Below are 18,150 nucleotides of genomic sequence, written 5' to 3'. Positions count from 1 at the left end.
GCTAGAGTGCGTATGGCCTACTGGGTGGGTGTGGCCAGCTCTACATCGTTGGCATCAAGGGTGCCTATGGGGGCCTGGGCAGGAGTGGGACAGATCTGAGGGTCTCTGGCAGAAGGAGGGTCTCTGGGCCAGGGCCAAGGCAGTGGGGGCCGTTCCCTCACTTTTTCCAGGATGGCTTCGCGGGCCGCATGAAACCACTTCGCGGGCCGCATCTGGCCCTTGTGTTTGACATGTCTGGTCTAGTCACAGATTACCCCATAGTGATGAAATGCTATTATTGTGCTTTTAGATCTAGGGTGGACCACTTTGGGTGGCTAAGATCTGCATCTTTAAGAAAAATAATGTCTCCACTGAGTGGAACTAATTGTGATATGAGGTTTTCAATGTTTTATTTGGCTTTTCTGCTTTTAAGCAAAATGCAGATAGTCCTCAACTTACAACAGTTCATTTAGTGACTGTTCAAAGTTGCAATGGTACTGAAAAGAATGACAGGACCATTTTTCACAGTTACGATCTTTCCAGCATCCCCATGATCATGTGATCAAAATTCAGATGAATTCAGATGCTTGGCAACTGGTTCAAATTTATGACGGTTGCAGTGTCCCAAGTTCAAATGATTGCCTTTTGCGACCTTCTGGCAAGCAAAGTCAATGGGGAAGCCAGATTCGCTTAACAACCATGTTCCTAACTTATCAACTGCACTGATTCACTTAACAACGAAGGCAAGAAAGGTTGTAAAATGGGGCAAAATTAACCTATGTCTCACTTAACAACAAACATTTTGGGCTCAGTTGTGGTCGTAAGTCAAGGACTACCTGTAAACTGCTTTCATTAGATGCACTGAAATATTCAATGATTTAACACACCTACTTTTGTTAGTTTTTGACCAAAAGTGGACAGGAAATTATTTGAGATACGCACATATATACTGTATTTCTGACATACTTTCCTGTGCATGTGTGTTTCTGTATGTGTATTATATGTGTGTATGTGTAATATATAAATGTGTGTATGTGTACTTGTGTAATACACACACACAGAGACACACAGACACACACACACACATATATGTCAGAAATTACTAATATCCTATCTTGCTATTTATGGTAATTTGTACATTAGCCAAGGGGAAGTGCAGAAAAGCTAAAGGGCAAATAGCAGCTGGGAAAGTGGATTTTGAGTGGCAAACTGATGTGGGCTCTGATCCAAATGTGGGCTCTGATCTGGATTACAGCAGCAGATTGGGGCTCTAAACAGCCGCTTTGCTTTTTAAAGAACAGTAGCAGCGTTAAGCATTTTCAAAAATGTCATAAGTATAATGTTTAATTTAGCAATATGCAATTATATGGAAGCATGAAGAAGTCTCTAATTTTTTTCTATTAATCTGCATTGAAATGTATTCCCTTAATTATATTTGTATTATCTCTGCAAATTGCAACCTCAGGGGTGTCAAACTCAATTTCACTGAGGGCCGCATCAGCATTGTGGTTGCCCTCAAGGGGCCGGGTGGGTGTGGCCTGGGTGGGCGTGGCCTACTGGGTGGGCGTGGCTAGAGTGTGTATGGCCTACTGGGTGGGCGTGGCCAGCTTTACATCATTCACATCAAGGGTGCCTATGGGGGCCTGGGCAGGAGTGGGACAGATCTGAGGGTCTCTGGCAGAAGGAGGGTCTCTGGGCCAGGGCCAAGGCAGTGGGGGCCATTCCCTCACTGTTTCCAGGATGGCTTCGCGGGCCGCATGAAACCACTTCGCGGGCCGGATCCGGCCCCCGGGCCTTGTGTTTGACATGTCTGCTTTAGACTATAGCAGGACTTAAAGTATACCTCCATGGAAGATTTCTTAAAGACGCTGTGTTCTGATAATGATAAATGCAGAACACTAAGTTAGCCTGAGTGTATAGATATCTAATGTTGCCTTCATTCCACTTTAGTAATTTATTATAAAAGAATATGTTTGTGCATTAGAATGATCAGATAACTGGGCAAAAGTGAACCCAAATTTATCACAGCCACCTGGTGTTATAAGATGGAATGCTTTCTTTGACAATATTGTCATTATGTTGAATTTATAGTCTTAGTTTATTTCATATAAAAAGGCCTTCATCCTGCAGTGAATAGACAATGGCTAAAATGATATATACACAGTGTGTGTGTGTGTGTGTGTGTGTGTGTTAATTTAACATTTTGAGAACATTTTGAGTTATTGTAATATGCTATACTATGTGTTGATACTTTGCAACTTAGAATCACAACTAAAATAACACACATGCTTTTGAATTAAAATGGACTTTGATTATCATATTTTGATTTTTTAAGTATGTAAAATATTTCTAAGTATTATACTTTTCAGATGGATTCAGTGAGATTACAGTATCTGTAATATTATAGTTTAATATTTTCTCTAAACTGCTTGCTGTTTTTTGATATAGTGAACTAATGCTGTAAGACACAGCAAGGGTAAACTTAGAGCCAGCTAATGGTTAAAACTGCATGTGTTGTCTATGCCAGCAGTAGTAATAAAAGGTACAGTCTCTGACAGCTGTCTCAGCTCAAGCAGCATAGCTTTCTCCATTATACAGAACCACGAGTTAATTTTAGAAAGTTGTAATGACAGATACTAAAATAGTTATTCAAGTTGCCATGTACTCATTTCTCTCTGCAACATGCTTAGATAACAGGCACTCTTTGCCTTACGTGAGAATCTCAACATACAGCATTAAAATGTACGTCTAGTAATATTTAGGGAAATCTACATATCTATGAATAAGCTCTGCAAATGTGTCAGGAGAATAATATTCAGTGGAAAGCAATGTAAATTAAAGTTGTGCAGATGAAAATAGATACATATTAATTAAAGTGTCATGTATTGGCATTAAGACCATTATTTGTCACAGTTTATAATCAGGTAAAATACTGTACATCAAATTTTTGTAAGCTATTCTAAGTCAGTAGATCAGTCATAGCAAATTCTAAAAAAAGATAAATTAAAAATTGAACTAACAGGCTAAACATATTATTTTTTTTCTAACTCAGTCTGTGTTGTTCCCTAGGATGTATTAAGGGTTTTTTTTTCAATCTGTGTTTTTTATTATTATTTCTGTGATCTTAATGCATTGCCTCTGCCACAGGTACTTTCAAATTTAGAATACTATCATATAATTTAACACATGGATAAGAAAATAAAAAAGCATGGGAACAGAGAGAAAAATAAGCACATTTAGATGTATGCATATATTTCTATGCGTACATCTAAATGTGCTTATTTTTCTCTCTGTTGCAGTGGCTTAGTGGGTTAGGACGCTTAGCTTGTTGATCAGAAGGTCGGCAGTTTGGCGGGTCGAATCCCGAGTGCCGCGTAACAGTGAGCGCCTGTTACTCGTCCCAGCTTCTGCCAACCTAGCAGTTCAAAAACACGTAAAAATGCAAGTAGAAAAATAGCGACCACTCCGGTGGGAAGGTAACAGCGTTCCGTGCACCTTTGGCGTCTAGTCATGCCGGCCACATGACCACGGAGACGTCCTCGGACAAGCGCTGGCTCTTCAGCTTTGAAACGGAGATGAGCACCAGCCCCTAGAGTCGGAAATGACTAGCACGCATGTGTGGGGGAACCTTTACCTTTACTTTTTATATATTTCTAACAAATGAAATAAATTTGATCTTAGCCAAAAGGCTGGGAAGCTATTAAGAAGAGGCATCTTAATGCAAAGTTTCCAGAAAATGAGTGAAAAAATGAAGGTCAAATTGAATGGTAAACCCAGTTCAGGAATGCAGTTTAGTACTTTGCTGTTACACCATTCATCCTAATAACCAACAATCTCAGCCAATAGCTTTACTAGGTTTATAGTAGGGATGGCCTTGAAATTGATACAGGAGCATATTACTTCCCTTATGAACTCTGCCCTGCAAAGTCATCTATTGAAAATTTAGTTGAAATAATAATATCAAAATATTATTTACAGCACATCAGATTATTATGGAATGCTACTGGTAGGAAAGATTCATATATATATATATATATATGTATGTATATATATATATATATATATATATATATATATATATATATATATATATATATATATATATATATATATATATATATATATATATATATATATATATATATATATTCCTATATGCTTTCCTATATAAGACTGTTCCTGTTTTTAATCCTGGAATGTTGGTTTGGGTATGCTACTCCATTATTCTTTCATTAAAGGCAACTATTTTTAAGTAGAGTTTAGTACAAATATGATTCACAAAAGTTTATGAAAAAGCATCTGGAAAGACCCTTAAGGCTCAGTATGAGGAACCTTGGTGGTGAATCTGATCAGAAGTAAGTTTAAGAGTTGTCTTAAATCTCTCATATTTAAACTATGCTTTGGAGATAGGAATATAAAATATGGTGGTCTCCTTGAGCTTATCACTGATGTAACACTTTCCACAATTAATTTTTTCTTCATATAGGCCACAATACAGGTCCCCGAATAAACAATGACAAATTATACAAATTTGCATATTCCACCCAAGTTCTTATTGACAGAGTGAAAGGTTTACCTCATGAGAGTGTGGGCTATCAAATTTCATCTGGAGTGGATGTCAACTTAGTATGGAGAAATCCCAATAATGATGATGACCAACTGATCAAAATTGCGGTAGGCAATTATTGTAACATGATGTTATAAAGGCATTTTCTGATTATTTGGGTAGTTAGCTAATGTAAGTCAAGATGTAAAATGTGATTAAATTCTATTTATAGAAAATATAAGATGAATTTTAAAATTGAAGGCATTTAATATTGCAATGTTTACTTAGAAAGTATAGACCACGATGTTCAATGGTACATGCTGGGATACAGGTTTCAACATAGGGAGCTGTCAGGGTCAAAGTTGCAAATTTAGGCAAGAAAAACCAAATGCACAGGTACCATTTATTTTTATTTATTTATTTTATTTATTTTATTTAATTTATATACCGCCCTTCTCTCAAGAGACTCAGGGCGGTTAACAGGGCAATACGTAAAAGACAGATACAAAAGTTAAAATTATTAAAACATGATTAAACAATGCCCATAGTACAAATTTAAAATTAAAGTCATAATAACAAACCCACCCCATCCCATCAGGCCAGGCCCGCTTCCTTAAAGAGATGGGTTTTAAGGTCGCGCCGGAAGGAGCGGAGGTCGGGCGCCATCCGGAGCTCTACCGGAAGATGGTTCCATAAGTCCGGTGCACCCACAGAGAACGCTCTCCCCCTGGGGGCCACCAGTCGGCATTCTTTGACCGGCGGCACCCTGAGGAGGCCCTCTCTGTGGGAGCGTACTGGGCGGAGGGAAGTTGACGCCGGCTGCAGGTGCTCCCCAAGGTATTCTGGACCCATGCCATGGAGGGCTTTGTAGGTCATTACCAACACCTTGAACCTCACCCGGAAGACAACTGGCAACCAATGCAGCTCGCGGAGCAAAGGTGTAACACGGGAGTATCGGGAGACCCCCGACACAACTCTCGCGGCTGCATTCTGTGCCAGCTGGAGCCTCCGAGTGGTCTTCAAGGGTAGCCCCATGTAGAGAGCGTTGCAGTAATCAAGACGAGAGGTCACGAGCGCATGAGTGACCGTGCGCAAGGCATCCCGGTCTAGATAGGGCCGCAACTGGCGCACCAGGCGAACCTGGGCGAACGCCCCCCTAGTTACAGCTACAATATGGTCTTCTAAAGAGAGCTGTGAATCTAGGAGGACACCCAAGTTGCGAGCCCTATCTACAGGAGGTAATGACTCACCCCCCATAATGAGGGGTGGGATATCCTGAATATCCCGGGATGCCGGTACGCACAGCCACTCCGTCTTGTCGGGGTTGAGACGAAGCCTGTTCCTCCCCATCCAGACCCGGACCGCCTCCAGGCACCGGGACATCACGTCGAGGGCATCACTGGGGTGGTTTGGGGTCGAAATGAAAAGTTGGGTATCATCAGCATACTGATGATACCCAGCTCCAAAACCACGAATGATCTCACCCAGCGGTTTCATGTAGATGTTGAACAGAAGGGGCGAGAGGACCGACCCCTGAGGGACTCCACAAGCGAGAGGCCTCGCGGTCGACCTCTGCCCCCCCGTCAACACCGACTGCGAACGTCCCAGGAGATAGGAGGAGAACCACTGAAGAACCGTGCCTCCCACTCCCAGTCCCCTGAGACGCCGCAGCAAGATACCATGGTCGATGGTATCGAAAGCCGCTGAGAGGTCTAATAGGACTAGAACAGAGGAGTATCCTCTGTCCCGAGCCCTCCAGAGATCATTCACCAGCGCGACCAATGCCGTCTCCGTGCTGTACCCAGGCCTGAAGCCCGATTGGTACGGGTCTAGATAATCCGCTTCATCCAGGACCAGAGGGAGCTGATGCGCCACCACACTCTCAACAACCTTCGCAAGGAAGCGAAGGTTGGAGACCGGACGAAAGTTATTCAAAACAGCCGGATCCAAGGTAGGCTTCTTGAGGAGAGGTCTCACCACCGCCTCCTTCAAGGCGGCGGGAAAACTGCCCTCACTCAAAGAAGCAGCTATAACCGCCTGGAACCAGCTTCGTGTCCCCTCCCGGGCTGCATAAACCAGCCAGGAAGGGCACGGGTCCAATAAACATGTGGTGGAGCTCAGCCTCCCCATGATCCTGTCCACTTCCTCCGGAGTCACAGGATCGAACTCCTCCCAGATGACATCGACAAGATCACTCGTGTCCTGATCGTCCGATACTGCCCAGTCGGAGTCCAAACCGGTCCGAATCCGAGCGATTTTGTCCGACAGATGTTGACTAAATTCCTCGGCACGCCCCTGCAAGGGATCCTCACTGACCTCCTGGTTGAGGAGGGAGCAGGTCACCCTAAACAGGGCGGCCGGGCGATTATCTGCGGACGCGATGAGGGCAGCGAAATAGTTAGATCTCGCTACCCTCATCGCAGCGAGATAAGACCTAATATGGGTTCTTAGTCGCAATCGGTCGGATTCAGATCGGGTGGACCTCCAAACGCTCTCTAGGCCCCGTCTCCGACGCTTCATCTCCCGGAGCTCCGCGGAAAACCATGGAGCCCATTGGGATCTGCGCCGGGTCAGGGGCCGCAAGGGTACAACTCGGTCAAGTGCCTCCGTGGCCGTCCTTTCCCAGGCCTCCACTAAGGCATCCGCCGAGCTGTGAGCTGGGGAGGCAGGTGGGGCCCCCAGCGCTGCCTGAAACCTCTCAGGGTCCATTAAGCGCCTGGGGCGGAACCATCTAGTTGGCTCAACAACCCCACGGTGGGGGGTGGCAAAACGGAAGACCAGCCGCAGGAGATGATGATCGGTCCATGACAGGGGCATAACAATTGGGGAGCCCCCACCAAGATCATCTAACCACCGACCAGATAAGAAAACCAAGTCAAGGGTGTGGCCTCCCTCATGGGTTGGTCCATGAATTACCTGCGTCAGGTCCATGGCCATCATGGAAGCCATGAACTCCCGAGCTAACTCAGATACTCCTCCCAGGGATGGTAGATTGAAGTCTCCCAAAACCATTAGTTTAGGAAACTCAATCACCATCCCTGAGAGGATATCGAGAAGCTCAGGCAGGGCTGCTGCTACGCGACTAGGCGAAAGGTACGCGAGCAGCAAGCCCAACTGCGCCCTAGGACCAAACCTCAATAAGAGAGATTCACACCCGACTATCTGAGGAACGGTGGCCTCCTGCGGACATAAGGTCTCCCTCATAACTACAGCCACTCCCCCACCCCTACCCTGAGTCCGAGGCCGGTGTAGCACCCGGAAGCCTGGTGGGCAGAGATCCACCAGGGGGATACCACCCTCTGGGCCCAACCAGGTTTCCGTAATGCAAGCCAGGTCCGCTTGCTCACCCTCGACTAAATCCCGGACGAGGGGAGCCTTATTAGCAACGGACCTGGCATTTAGGTACACCAGTCGGAGCTCAGGTGGCTGCACATCCCCGCTCCCAGAGCCTTGGGTCGAAGGCAGAGGGTCGGAGCGCCTCACCGCTTGGAGATAGCGGAGAGGCCCTCCCGGAGGTCGATACGGCCCTCTGATCTTACACCTGCAGCCATTCCCTATCGTCGTGGGAATTGGCATTCCCACGACCCGCTCCAGAGCTCCAGAGATGACCGACCCCGGCTCCCTCTCAACGCGATCTCTACTAGGCCTGGTCTGAACAGCAGTTGGCAGAGTGCCCCCTCTCTCCAACCAACCACAACCCTCCCCCCTCCCTAACCCTACAAAAAATTTAGCTAAAAAAGTAATCAGGGGCCTCTTGTTAAATTTATATCTTAGGCCCCTGTTTCTGCCCGGCCATCTCTCAGGGTCCCAACAGTCGGACCCGTCATCAAGAGGTAAATTAAAAGGTAAGGCGGGTCGCTCCCAGGATGGGGGGGCACCTCTGAGAGCGAGTAAAACCGTGCTGGAGTATCTCAAAACCATGGTAAAATTGGGTAATACAGCAAAAAACAGACCCAGATCGAATAAATAAAAAGGGGAGGATCTTAAAAATGGAAGGGGAATATCCAGACTGCAAACCCAGCTCTTCTGCCACTAGAGCAGGGTAACCCCGGGACAATCCCCGTTCTCTCACAACGGTCAGAACCGGGGAGCAGCCTGAGATATACAGCCGGGGAGAGAGATACCGCCTAGAGCTCTCACCTCTAGGACGGAAAAGATGGAGCTCTTAACTCTTAACCACTCTCTCACAGTGGTTATACACCCGGCACCTTCCACAGCCCAGGGGGAAAGGAAAGGAGAGGACAATAGGCGAAACCAGTCAGCGAGATGGATTAGGGTAAAAACCCATAAAGTCATGTAGGTGGTAGGTGGTACCTTGCTCAACAGTAGTAACTGTGAGAGGAATCTTGACATCCTAGTGGACAATCACTTAAATATAGGCCAGCAGTGTGTGCTGCAGCTGCCAGAAAAGCCAACACAGTGCTAGGCTGCATTAACAGAGGGATAGAATCAAGATCACGTGACTTACTTTACAAGTAAGGCCACACTTGGAATACTGCATCCAGTTTTGGCCACCATGATGTAAAAAAGATGTTGAGACTAGAAAGAGTACAGAGAAGAGCAACAAAGATGATTAGCGGACTGGAGACTAAAACATGTAAAGAATGGTTGCTGGAATTGGGTATGTCTAGTTTAATGAAGAGAAGGACGAGGGGTGATGTGATAGCAGTGTTCCAATATCTCAGGGGCTGCCACAAAGAAGAGGGAGTCAAGCTATTCTCCAAAGCACCTGAGGGCTAGCAAGAAGCAATGGATGGAAACTAATCAAGGAGAGAAGCAACCTAGAACTAAGAAACTTCCTGACAGTTAGAAGAATTAATCAGTGGAACAACTTGCCTCCAGAAGTTGTGAATGCTCCAACACTGGAAGTTTTTAAGAAAAGACTGGACAACCATTTGTCTGAAAATAGTATAGGGCAGGGGTGTCAAACCTGCAACGTTACGTGATGTGTTGTGACATATCGTGACTTTTTTTCCATTGCCGGCAATGGGGTAGGGGCAGTTTCACTCTGATACATCCGGCCGGTGGGCTGGCAGTTTGACACCCCTGGTATAGGGTTTCCTGCCTGAGCAGCGGGTTGGACTAAAAGACCTCCAAGGTCTGTTATTCTATTCTATTCAGATGGGCTGAAATTTCAGAGGCATTATTTATGTATACTATGCTTCTGTCAAATGCGTTGTTGCTTTATGTCTTACAGTATATAATTTAGTGAATTGAAGCCAAATGAGAAATGTAGATTTTCTATTTAGAAGTTTCCAATATTTAAGGCTCATTGGTGAAGACCTATCAATTATATAGAGTTTAATCATTTCAGGATGCTTATGTAAACTCTCATATAATAGAGCAAAGGCCAGATTTGTCAAATTCCCATCATAGTAAATAAAAAACAAATCACATTATAGGTTAGTGTGCTATGTGAATTGTCTTTGACCAATCTGTATAAGACTGACTGGTTTGCAATAATCACAGCAGAAATCACATATTTTTTTCAAAGGAGAAATTAAGTGTGAGGAAATAAACTCCCACTGCAAATTAGTTGATTTTGTCCTATTTTATTTTATCGGGTTTTTTGCCTTTTCAGATTACAGATGTGTCACTTGAAAATGTGAACGAGCGTCCTGTAGCAAAAGACATTTTTCAGCAAAAAAACATAGATAAACTATATGAAGAAGAGCATCTTGCTGCTTTAAAAAGGCCTGTATTTCTGCACTGGATTCGTGGAAAGGTAAGAGAATAAGTAGAAAGGTTTGTTTTAAAGGTTTTACTTGTTGCCTGAGCAAATTTTCATATCTATCTATCTATCTATCTATCTATCTATCTATCTATCTATCTATCTATCTATCTATCTCGTGCTTTGAATTAGGGTCATAACATTTGTGAAGGGCTAAATGATATGTAGTCCTGTCACAATGTATTATATAGCCAACACATGCTCAAAAACTGTCTTGTCAGTTCCATGCAAACAATAGCAGGAGAAGATTTAGTACATCTCTGATAGCTGATTATGGCTGGGCAAAGTTCCATATTCAAAGCATACACTGTGATTAAGAACTTTCAATGGCATTGAGTGTCGGGGGAGGGCAAAGAGCACAAAAAGGTTTGCACAATCAAAGTTCAGTTCTTTTTCTCTGCATGCCATGACACATGTAGAAAAGGGTGGGGCTTCAGTTGAGTGTTAATGGCTTACTTTTTGAGCCCCTCCCTCACCAGTAGTTGCCCTTGAAGACACACATGTAGCATCTGTGGGGAACACTATACAACCAATGTATCTTTTCCAGGATTGTGTATGAGCTGCAGCTGCTTTAAGGTGATCCCAACAAGTATTACATGCACACCCACATGTTCTCTGAATCACTTGAAATCCAGTTCTCAGTACAGCCCTGATAGAATCTACATGGCCAATGTACTAAATGCCAGCATTAAAACCAAAAACCAAAAAACACTATATCATCATGACCGCTTTGAGGATATTGTGCAAGTTATGGAGTGGACAAATTAGATTTTTGTCTTCACTCTCTGCCAGAGCAATCAAAATAAAATGTCACGGTGGACAGTGTTTTTGGGTAGAGAAGCTGCATTAGACCACATGAAACTATGCAAGGGTTTCATGAGTGGAACTAGCTTGTGGATAATCCATTCCCACACATCCATTCATGTCTTGGATTCTCCATTCCAGTCTAATGCCAGGGAGAGTCAGAATACATAATAGAAAAGCAATTTCAATTGTGTGGGCTACACTAAATGACCTGGACCTTTTTTGTATTTAACAAAGAGCACAGGATCAAAGGCTGGTGAGCCCACTCTATATCAGATCCCATGCTATGATCCCACTGGTGAAAGCTTTATGATCAGAAGATGGAAAAATGGCATTTCGAGGGTGAATGAGAAGGACTTCAAATGATTCAACTACGTTGCTTGAAAATGTTTTGCCCATCATGGAAATAGAATACATCTCTCAAAGGGATGCCAAAATGTATCAATGGAGTGCTTTAAGAGATAATGTGTTTATTGTAACTCTTATAAAGTGCAGAATGGAAGTTATAACGGCTCGAGTGCTAGTTGAAAGGACAAAGTCTTGTGGTTTAAATTCAGATGCAGCAGCCAGTGCAAAGATCACTCTGCATTTGACACGTCCCTGTGTTATTAATTTCACTATAGTTCATTTTTGACTGATTGTGTAGCTTAGATTGAGGGCCAAGATATTTGTTATCTCAACATTTCTGCTGGGGTGGCAAAAGAGGAGTTACTAGGAAAGGTGAACATATTAAGTATCCTGCAGACTAATCAGTGTACATGACTATTATTATGGTCAGATAGAACTAACATTAGTAGTTTCCTCCTGCCATTCCAGAGACATCCTTATTTATTTTCACTTTATTAGAGGAGGCAATCATTTGGGGACACTTTTTCCCAGTTTCTGAGAATACATGGTGGTATTAGGATTGGTCCCAGTGCATAACACCAACATCATCTGGATCATCGAGGAAGCATCTTGTGCAATCTCTGTGGCAAAAATTGTATTAAAAGAAACAGTAAATACTACTTTAAGACTGCTATAGGCTGGCGATGATAAAGAAAATATCATGAGTACATCATCATCATCATCATCATCATCACAGCTATACACTGCTCGATGAAGGCTTAAAAATATTTATTCTATGCTTAGAGGGATATGAAAAAAATCCATAAATTATTTAGATTATGGGTTTCCAAAAAACACATCATGCATATTTAATATTCTCTCCATCTCTCCCAAAGATGCTTTTCCAAAAGGCTTCTTCATTTCTTCTTGGGTGAGAAGCAAAATGTTTTCAAGGAAAAAAAAACATGCAAGTCCAGTTGCCTTTTGGAAAAAGCACTTTTGGGATAACCATGACCTGGATGATTGAGAATCTCCATAGACATCTCTCCATCTCTCCCAATATTTTATTGCATTGTTGCCCAATTTCAACAAAGGATGAGCTACAGGTATTTTAAAAATAGGATAGAATGTAATTTTTTAGCTACCAGTAATTTGGTCTGGTAGTGATTCCCTGGGGTTTTGAGTAGCTAGGGTTTCACCTTCTGATCTGTTTTAAAATTGAAGATGCCAGGAACTCACTTTAGGATATGCAGATATGAGGAAATCTAGAAATTGATTTACAATAATCTGGAGGTCACCAGGTTGTGAAAAGTTGGATAAAGCCTTCTGCATTTAAAGTAAGTGTTCTATATCAGAGCTGGAAAAGGGTGCAATAGCTCAGTGATTAAAGACGCTAGGCTTGTCAGCTGGAAACTGACAGCCCGTGTTCAAGACCTCAGTGTTGCATGAAGAGGTGAGCTCCCATTAGTTGCCCCAGTTTCTGCCAACCTAGCAGTTCAATAGCATGCAAGTAGATAAATAGGTACTTCAGTGGGAAGATAACAGTGTTCTGGTGTGCCTTGGCATATAGTCTTGTTGGCTACATGACCTTGGAAGCGTCTTCGGATAACATTGGATTCCTCTCTAAGAAATGGAGATGAGCACTGCCCCTAGAGTTGGATACCACTGGACAGGGGAAACCTTTACTAAAGCTGGATACTCAGCCCAAGAAAATAGAAGACTTATTTGCAAACAAACATCACACCGTCCATCCTTTTTTGTACTAAGTATTCTAAGTCTTTTGGCACTTTAAATAACCATCGGATGGTAATAGTATTTATTCAGTGCAGCTTGAGAAAAATGTATTGCATCTGATTCTGGGTTAAATATTTTGACCTCAGGTTTAGGTTTTCACGAGACTGCTGATTTTGCATGAATTAAAAGTGTTATGATGTTTCTATTATTGAAATAAAGTGTTGCATAATAAGATCATTCTATGCTTGGAAATAAATTATAATAGATTGTGTTTTGCCCTTCTGATTTGACAGTTTTCTGTTGTTGTACTGCTGCTTTTCATTGGACCTGCTTTGGGACATATCTGTGTAGAACAGAACACCAATTCATCTTCTAATATTAATAACTGTGAAAATAAATTAATGATAAATAATGACCAGAATTTTTGGAGGATAGTTTTCAAATTAAAATTTAATTCTTATTACAAATTCTCTCTTTCTCCCTCCACCACTCCTTCTAGATTAAACATTTCTACTGCTATGAAGATGAACCTTCTATTATCAAGAATCTCAAAAGAGGACTGGCTAGCTTGTTTCAAATACAGCTGAATTCTGGAGCTGCCAGTGAGGTACACTCTTCCGTCATGAATGCTAAATGTATTGATTTTAATAGGAGAGTACTTAACATATTAAATTGGCTTAATTTAGGCACAGTGCAATTTCAAATTGACTCTGGTGGTATATATCTTAATCAAACAACATAGGAAAATATAATAAAATTATAAAAGTGAAGGAATAAAGAGAATAAAGAACAGAAACAGATGGCATATTACTCTGGAATAGGAAATAGGAAATACATCATTAAAATAGAAGAGAAAAAGGGATATATAGATTTTTGTAAAAAGTTATACAGGCCTTTTCTAGGTATATGTTCACATTTGGGCAGAAATTAATGCATAGAGTACTACCCTCTTACAATGTTGAGGACAAAGTTTTAAAGAGCAAAATATAATGCATATGTCTTATTCATGTTATATAAAAAGCTTGTTATTTAATTAACACACCACCATAATGAGAGAGATTTATAAACTCTGCTGAAGAACCAGCTCATTATTGCCCTCAAAGTAAGGGTTAAGGGCAAGATCAAATGAAGTCACAATCATGAAATGCTATGCTAATGATATAAACATAAACACATTGCATTACATTCTATTACATTACATTTATATAAATATAAGTATCAAATTAAGAGCCTAAAGACCTGGCTCTGCCTGTTGGCCTGGGAACCAAATGGTGGGCTTCCATCCTAAAGGTGGCAATTAGACTGATGGAAAACTCCACTCACCCACCCTCCTTGCACTCTCCTCTCCACCATTCATCTTTTTAGTTATCATACTGATGTATTCTCATTGTGTTCTTGTTCATTGTTTATTCTGTTCTATTATTTTACTTCTGTTTACACTTTTTCATTTTCTTCTTTTTATTATTGTAAGCTGCCTAGAGTAGCCCCACAGCCAGATAGGCAGAAAAATAAATAATAAAACAAATAATAAAAAATGATTGCTACAAAAAATGAATGTATTTGCTGCACATGTATCCTATGTTGAAAACAGTCAATTTGTGAAATGTTCATTCCTTTTTGCTAAGCCCTTTGTTTCAACATGTTTGCCACCGTTTCTCGACTTAGACTATTCTAAATTCACCTGAAGAAAACTGGGGAATCTAAGATAGGAATATAGTTTTGTTTGGTTCTACTCAACTATAATTTATATGATGAAACCATAGTTGACAAACCATGGCTTGTCAGGATGCAAACACAGCTAATAGTTGTTGCTTGATTTGTAGAGTTTCTACACAAATGTCAGTTGTAAATTAAACAGAATGTTCTGATTCACTTTAGTATTTAAATAGGGCCTATTGATTGCTAGGTACCTGAAACAGCCCAATGTCAACAGATGTGTATTGATGTCATTGTGTCTAATGCCATTATAATACATATGACATCATTTGCCCTGCCTCTCTTCCTTGTGCAGACATCCTTGCTACAATCTATTTGGAAATCTAGACTAAAGGTTAGACTGACAGTATAACAATAAAAGACTTATAGAGAAAATTTGGACCTATTCCTGTCTCCTCTTTGATGTCAGAAAGAAACATGAGCAAATATTTAGAGTTGTAGTGTTAGCATGAAAAATGTTGACACAAGCTAGTCAGTTTTGTTTCTCATAAACAAGTTGTGTGGATCCACTCTGTGTGGTTTCTGAGCCATGGTTCGTGGCATAGTATAGTATATGAACACAGCCAATTGTGGCTTAATTAACACATAATTAAGCAAATAATGCCTTAATGTAATAAATGAACTAGGGTTTAATTAATATTAAACACTTCTTTGAAATTATCCTACAGATTTTAAAAATGTAAACAGTATTACTCTAATGGGAGTTAGAACTATTGGGACTGCAGATCCTTCCTTCACCAGCTATAGTCTTAAAGAAAATTCCTTCACTGAGGTGAAATTTTCTTTGGGTAGAAACCCAGTTGGAATCTACAACTCCAAAATGGTCAGATATGGATGGCAAAAAGATTTTGGACCCTTAAAACTGGCTTGCTCACTAAGGCTTTTAAATTATATCTCTGTTCCTGTGCTTTATTACTTCAGTTGCATGGTTTTATTAGTTTGCTACTATTTTATAATATTTGTAATGAAAAGCAGAGACTATGTCTCATAAAAAAAAGTTGGTCAGCAAGTCTTTGATACACCAACATATTTATTTCATCTGTTCTCTAGATTGATATCTGTGGAAAATGCAATGTGACTTATCAGGCTCGGCAGAATCAGATCACTAAAGTGAAAGCCCTGAACTCTTGCAATTTAGAACACCCAAGTGTAACCAACCACAATCAGGTACAGTAGGGTGCACTACTTTTCTACAACTTGGTTCATTCTTAGGTTTTAATCTTGTGCTCCCAATCCTGAATTTCTTTCTTCAGCAAAACTATGGTCAGTTGGATACCTCCAAAACTATGACAATTAAAATTACACTTTTTTGCATCAGACAAGAAAAAAAGGTTTGAAAAATACTGAATAAAGAAAACATGAGTTTAGGGACAATGGAAGCTAGTTTAAAAAGATTTTATTCCACTAATAGTTGCCATATGAAAGCTAGTATGGCTCAATAAATATTTTTTCCAATGTCTTAATGATTTATTGATTTAAAAAATCATATAAACCAGGGATTATCATCCTAAACTGTGGCAATGTATTCTATTTGATTTGCTTTCTTTTATCATAAAACTATAGTTAATTGACCTGATTCTGTGTTATAACCTAGAACAAGATAATGTCAAGTAATTTTATATCCGGCAAACAGTATTAGAAAAAGGGACTGATGTACTAGAAAAGGGGTTGATGTAATTTGGAGAATTAGTTTCTGATTTTATGTATTTTTTATGTAAAATCATTTTTTAGCTCTTTGAAGTGAACAAAAAATCCATTTCAGCTGTAATTTATGTACTGGAGGACACCTTTATTCAATCTGTGCGGGCTGAAGAAAATCATATTTTTAATTTGAAATCTCTGCAACTTATTGATACAAAGGTCATTTCAAAGTAAGGTGGTTTCTTTTATTTTTCAGAAAATTTCCACTGGTCAAATCCAATTAATAATACTTTTTACTTTTATTGATATCCCACATTATTGATATAATTTAAAGCAAGGGGAAAACATTTTAAAAACAATATATTTTTGTATATAATTTAAGAAGCTTAACATATTTATTATTGTTTTCATTGTTTTGTATTAATTGGATTTTCTACTACAGCAGTGCAAGATGTTTCGAAGAAGTGCTTTGCAAGCATATAAGCAAAGCATATCTTCTCAACACATTAAAACATCATTAAAAACCATGAGTGGTTATCTGGAAATTTCTCCCTGACTGAGGCGAATGCAGCCAAATTGTGCAAACGATGAAGCTGCTTTAATAATCTGAAGAGAGTATAGCTCTCTTGTGGCCCTTGCTACTGCTATAAATCAACACATACAATCATTTTAAATTCTTTGTGTTAGAGGAGGCATGTTTGTTGAACTGCTCCCTTATATCTATACACAGGCAGAAACTAGAACTGAAGTCAACTGAAGCCGGTCCAAGAATGAAGGCTGGGAAGCAAGTTGCCAGCATTATAAAAACTCTGGATTCAAATTATGTGGCAATTTCTTTGATGGCAGAGCCTGTCTCTCATGAATGCAAAAGCTGTCCATCAGTAAGTAATAACAAAATACATAAAAAATACAACAGTTCGTGTACTATTGAAATGGCATTAGCTGAAAAGGTACAAGAAAGAATTTGAGTACTTGAGATTTCATTATTTGGGGAATATATTTGCTGCTAGTTATACTTCTGAGCCTAATTCCAAGATTTTGAACTCTATGTGAGCAGTTTTCAAGGCCTTATCCTATGGCACCCTATTCTTCTCCAGCAATTGAACAACTGAGAATTCTATCCTTATGCAGAATTTGGGACTATCCAAAAATGCTCTTTGGCGAAATGCTCAAATTCTAGATATGTTCTGACATAATGCACATAAAGACAGTGAAAAGATGCCCTGTTAAAGTACTACTGTTTCCCGTTTGCTTTTCCTGAATATCCATGAGCGTGCTTCCTCTGAATGGCATGCCTAGAAGTGATTTCTGGTAACTCAGTGGAAAAAGTCATTTGCAGAGCTCCCCACACAAAAACCTTTGGATGCCATATTTTCAGCATAGAACATGCTAATAATTATTGAACAAGTCATTAAAATGTTCTATGCTGAAAATATGGCATCCAAAGATTTTTGTGTGCAAACCAATCACAAATCTATGAGCCTGATCAACAGAGCCAAATAACTCTTATTGAAATCAAGATAAAGATAATCCAAGAGTTAAAACAGATTGAGATTAAAAAGCAAAGCATGCTTTTTAGAGAAAGTCAGGCTTTCACTTGAAGCTAGTTTGGCGAGCAAAGGCAAAAACCATAGAATAGGCATCTGTAAAATGGGCAAGACTGTGTGGCTTA

At 40.6% G+C, this 18,150-nt stretch overlaps 1 protein-coding gene across 1 annotated transcript in view; it reads left to right on the top strand.

Annotated features, from left to right (window-relative positions):
* Window positions 1-18,150, top strand: part of MTTP (microsomal triglyceride transfer protein) — a gene marked incomplete at both ends in the record, with an annotated part of 41,236 nt that overhangs the window by 3,691 nt on the left and 19,395 nt on the right. Inside the window, 6 exons of the mRNA XM_083367829.1 lie at window positions 4,466-4,653; window positions 10,107-10,250; window positions 13,621-13,728; window positions 15,888-16,004; window positions 16,569-16,708; window positions 17,209-17,359. Of these exons, the coding sequence (XP_083223955.1) occupies window positions 4,466-4,653; window positions 10,107-10,250; window positions 13,621-13,728; window positions 15,888-16,004; window positions 16,569-16,708; window positions 17,209-17,359 (848 nt within the window). The remainder of the gene's footprint in view (window positions 1-4,465; window positions 4,654-10,106; window positions 10,251-13,620; window positions 13,729-15,887; window positions 16,005-16,568; window positions 16,709-17,208; window positions 17,360-18,150) is intronic.

Source organism: Vipera ursinii (assembly GCF_947247035.1).
Source record: "Vipera ursinii genome assembly, chromosome: 7".
In the NCBI taxonomy this organism is placed as follows: domain Eukaryota; kingdom Metazoa; phylum Chordata; class Lepidosauria; order Squamata; family Viperidae; genus Vipera; species Vipera ursinii.
The sequence above is the reverse complement of the archived record's forward strand: the minus strand, read 5'-3'. Positions and strand labels throughout refer to the sequence as shown.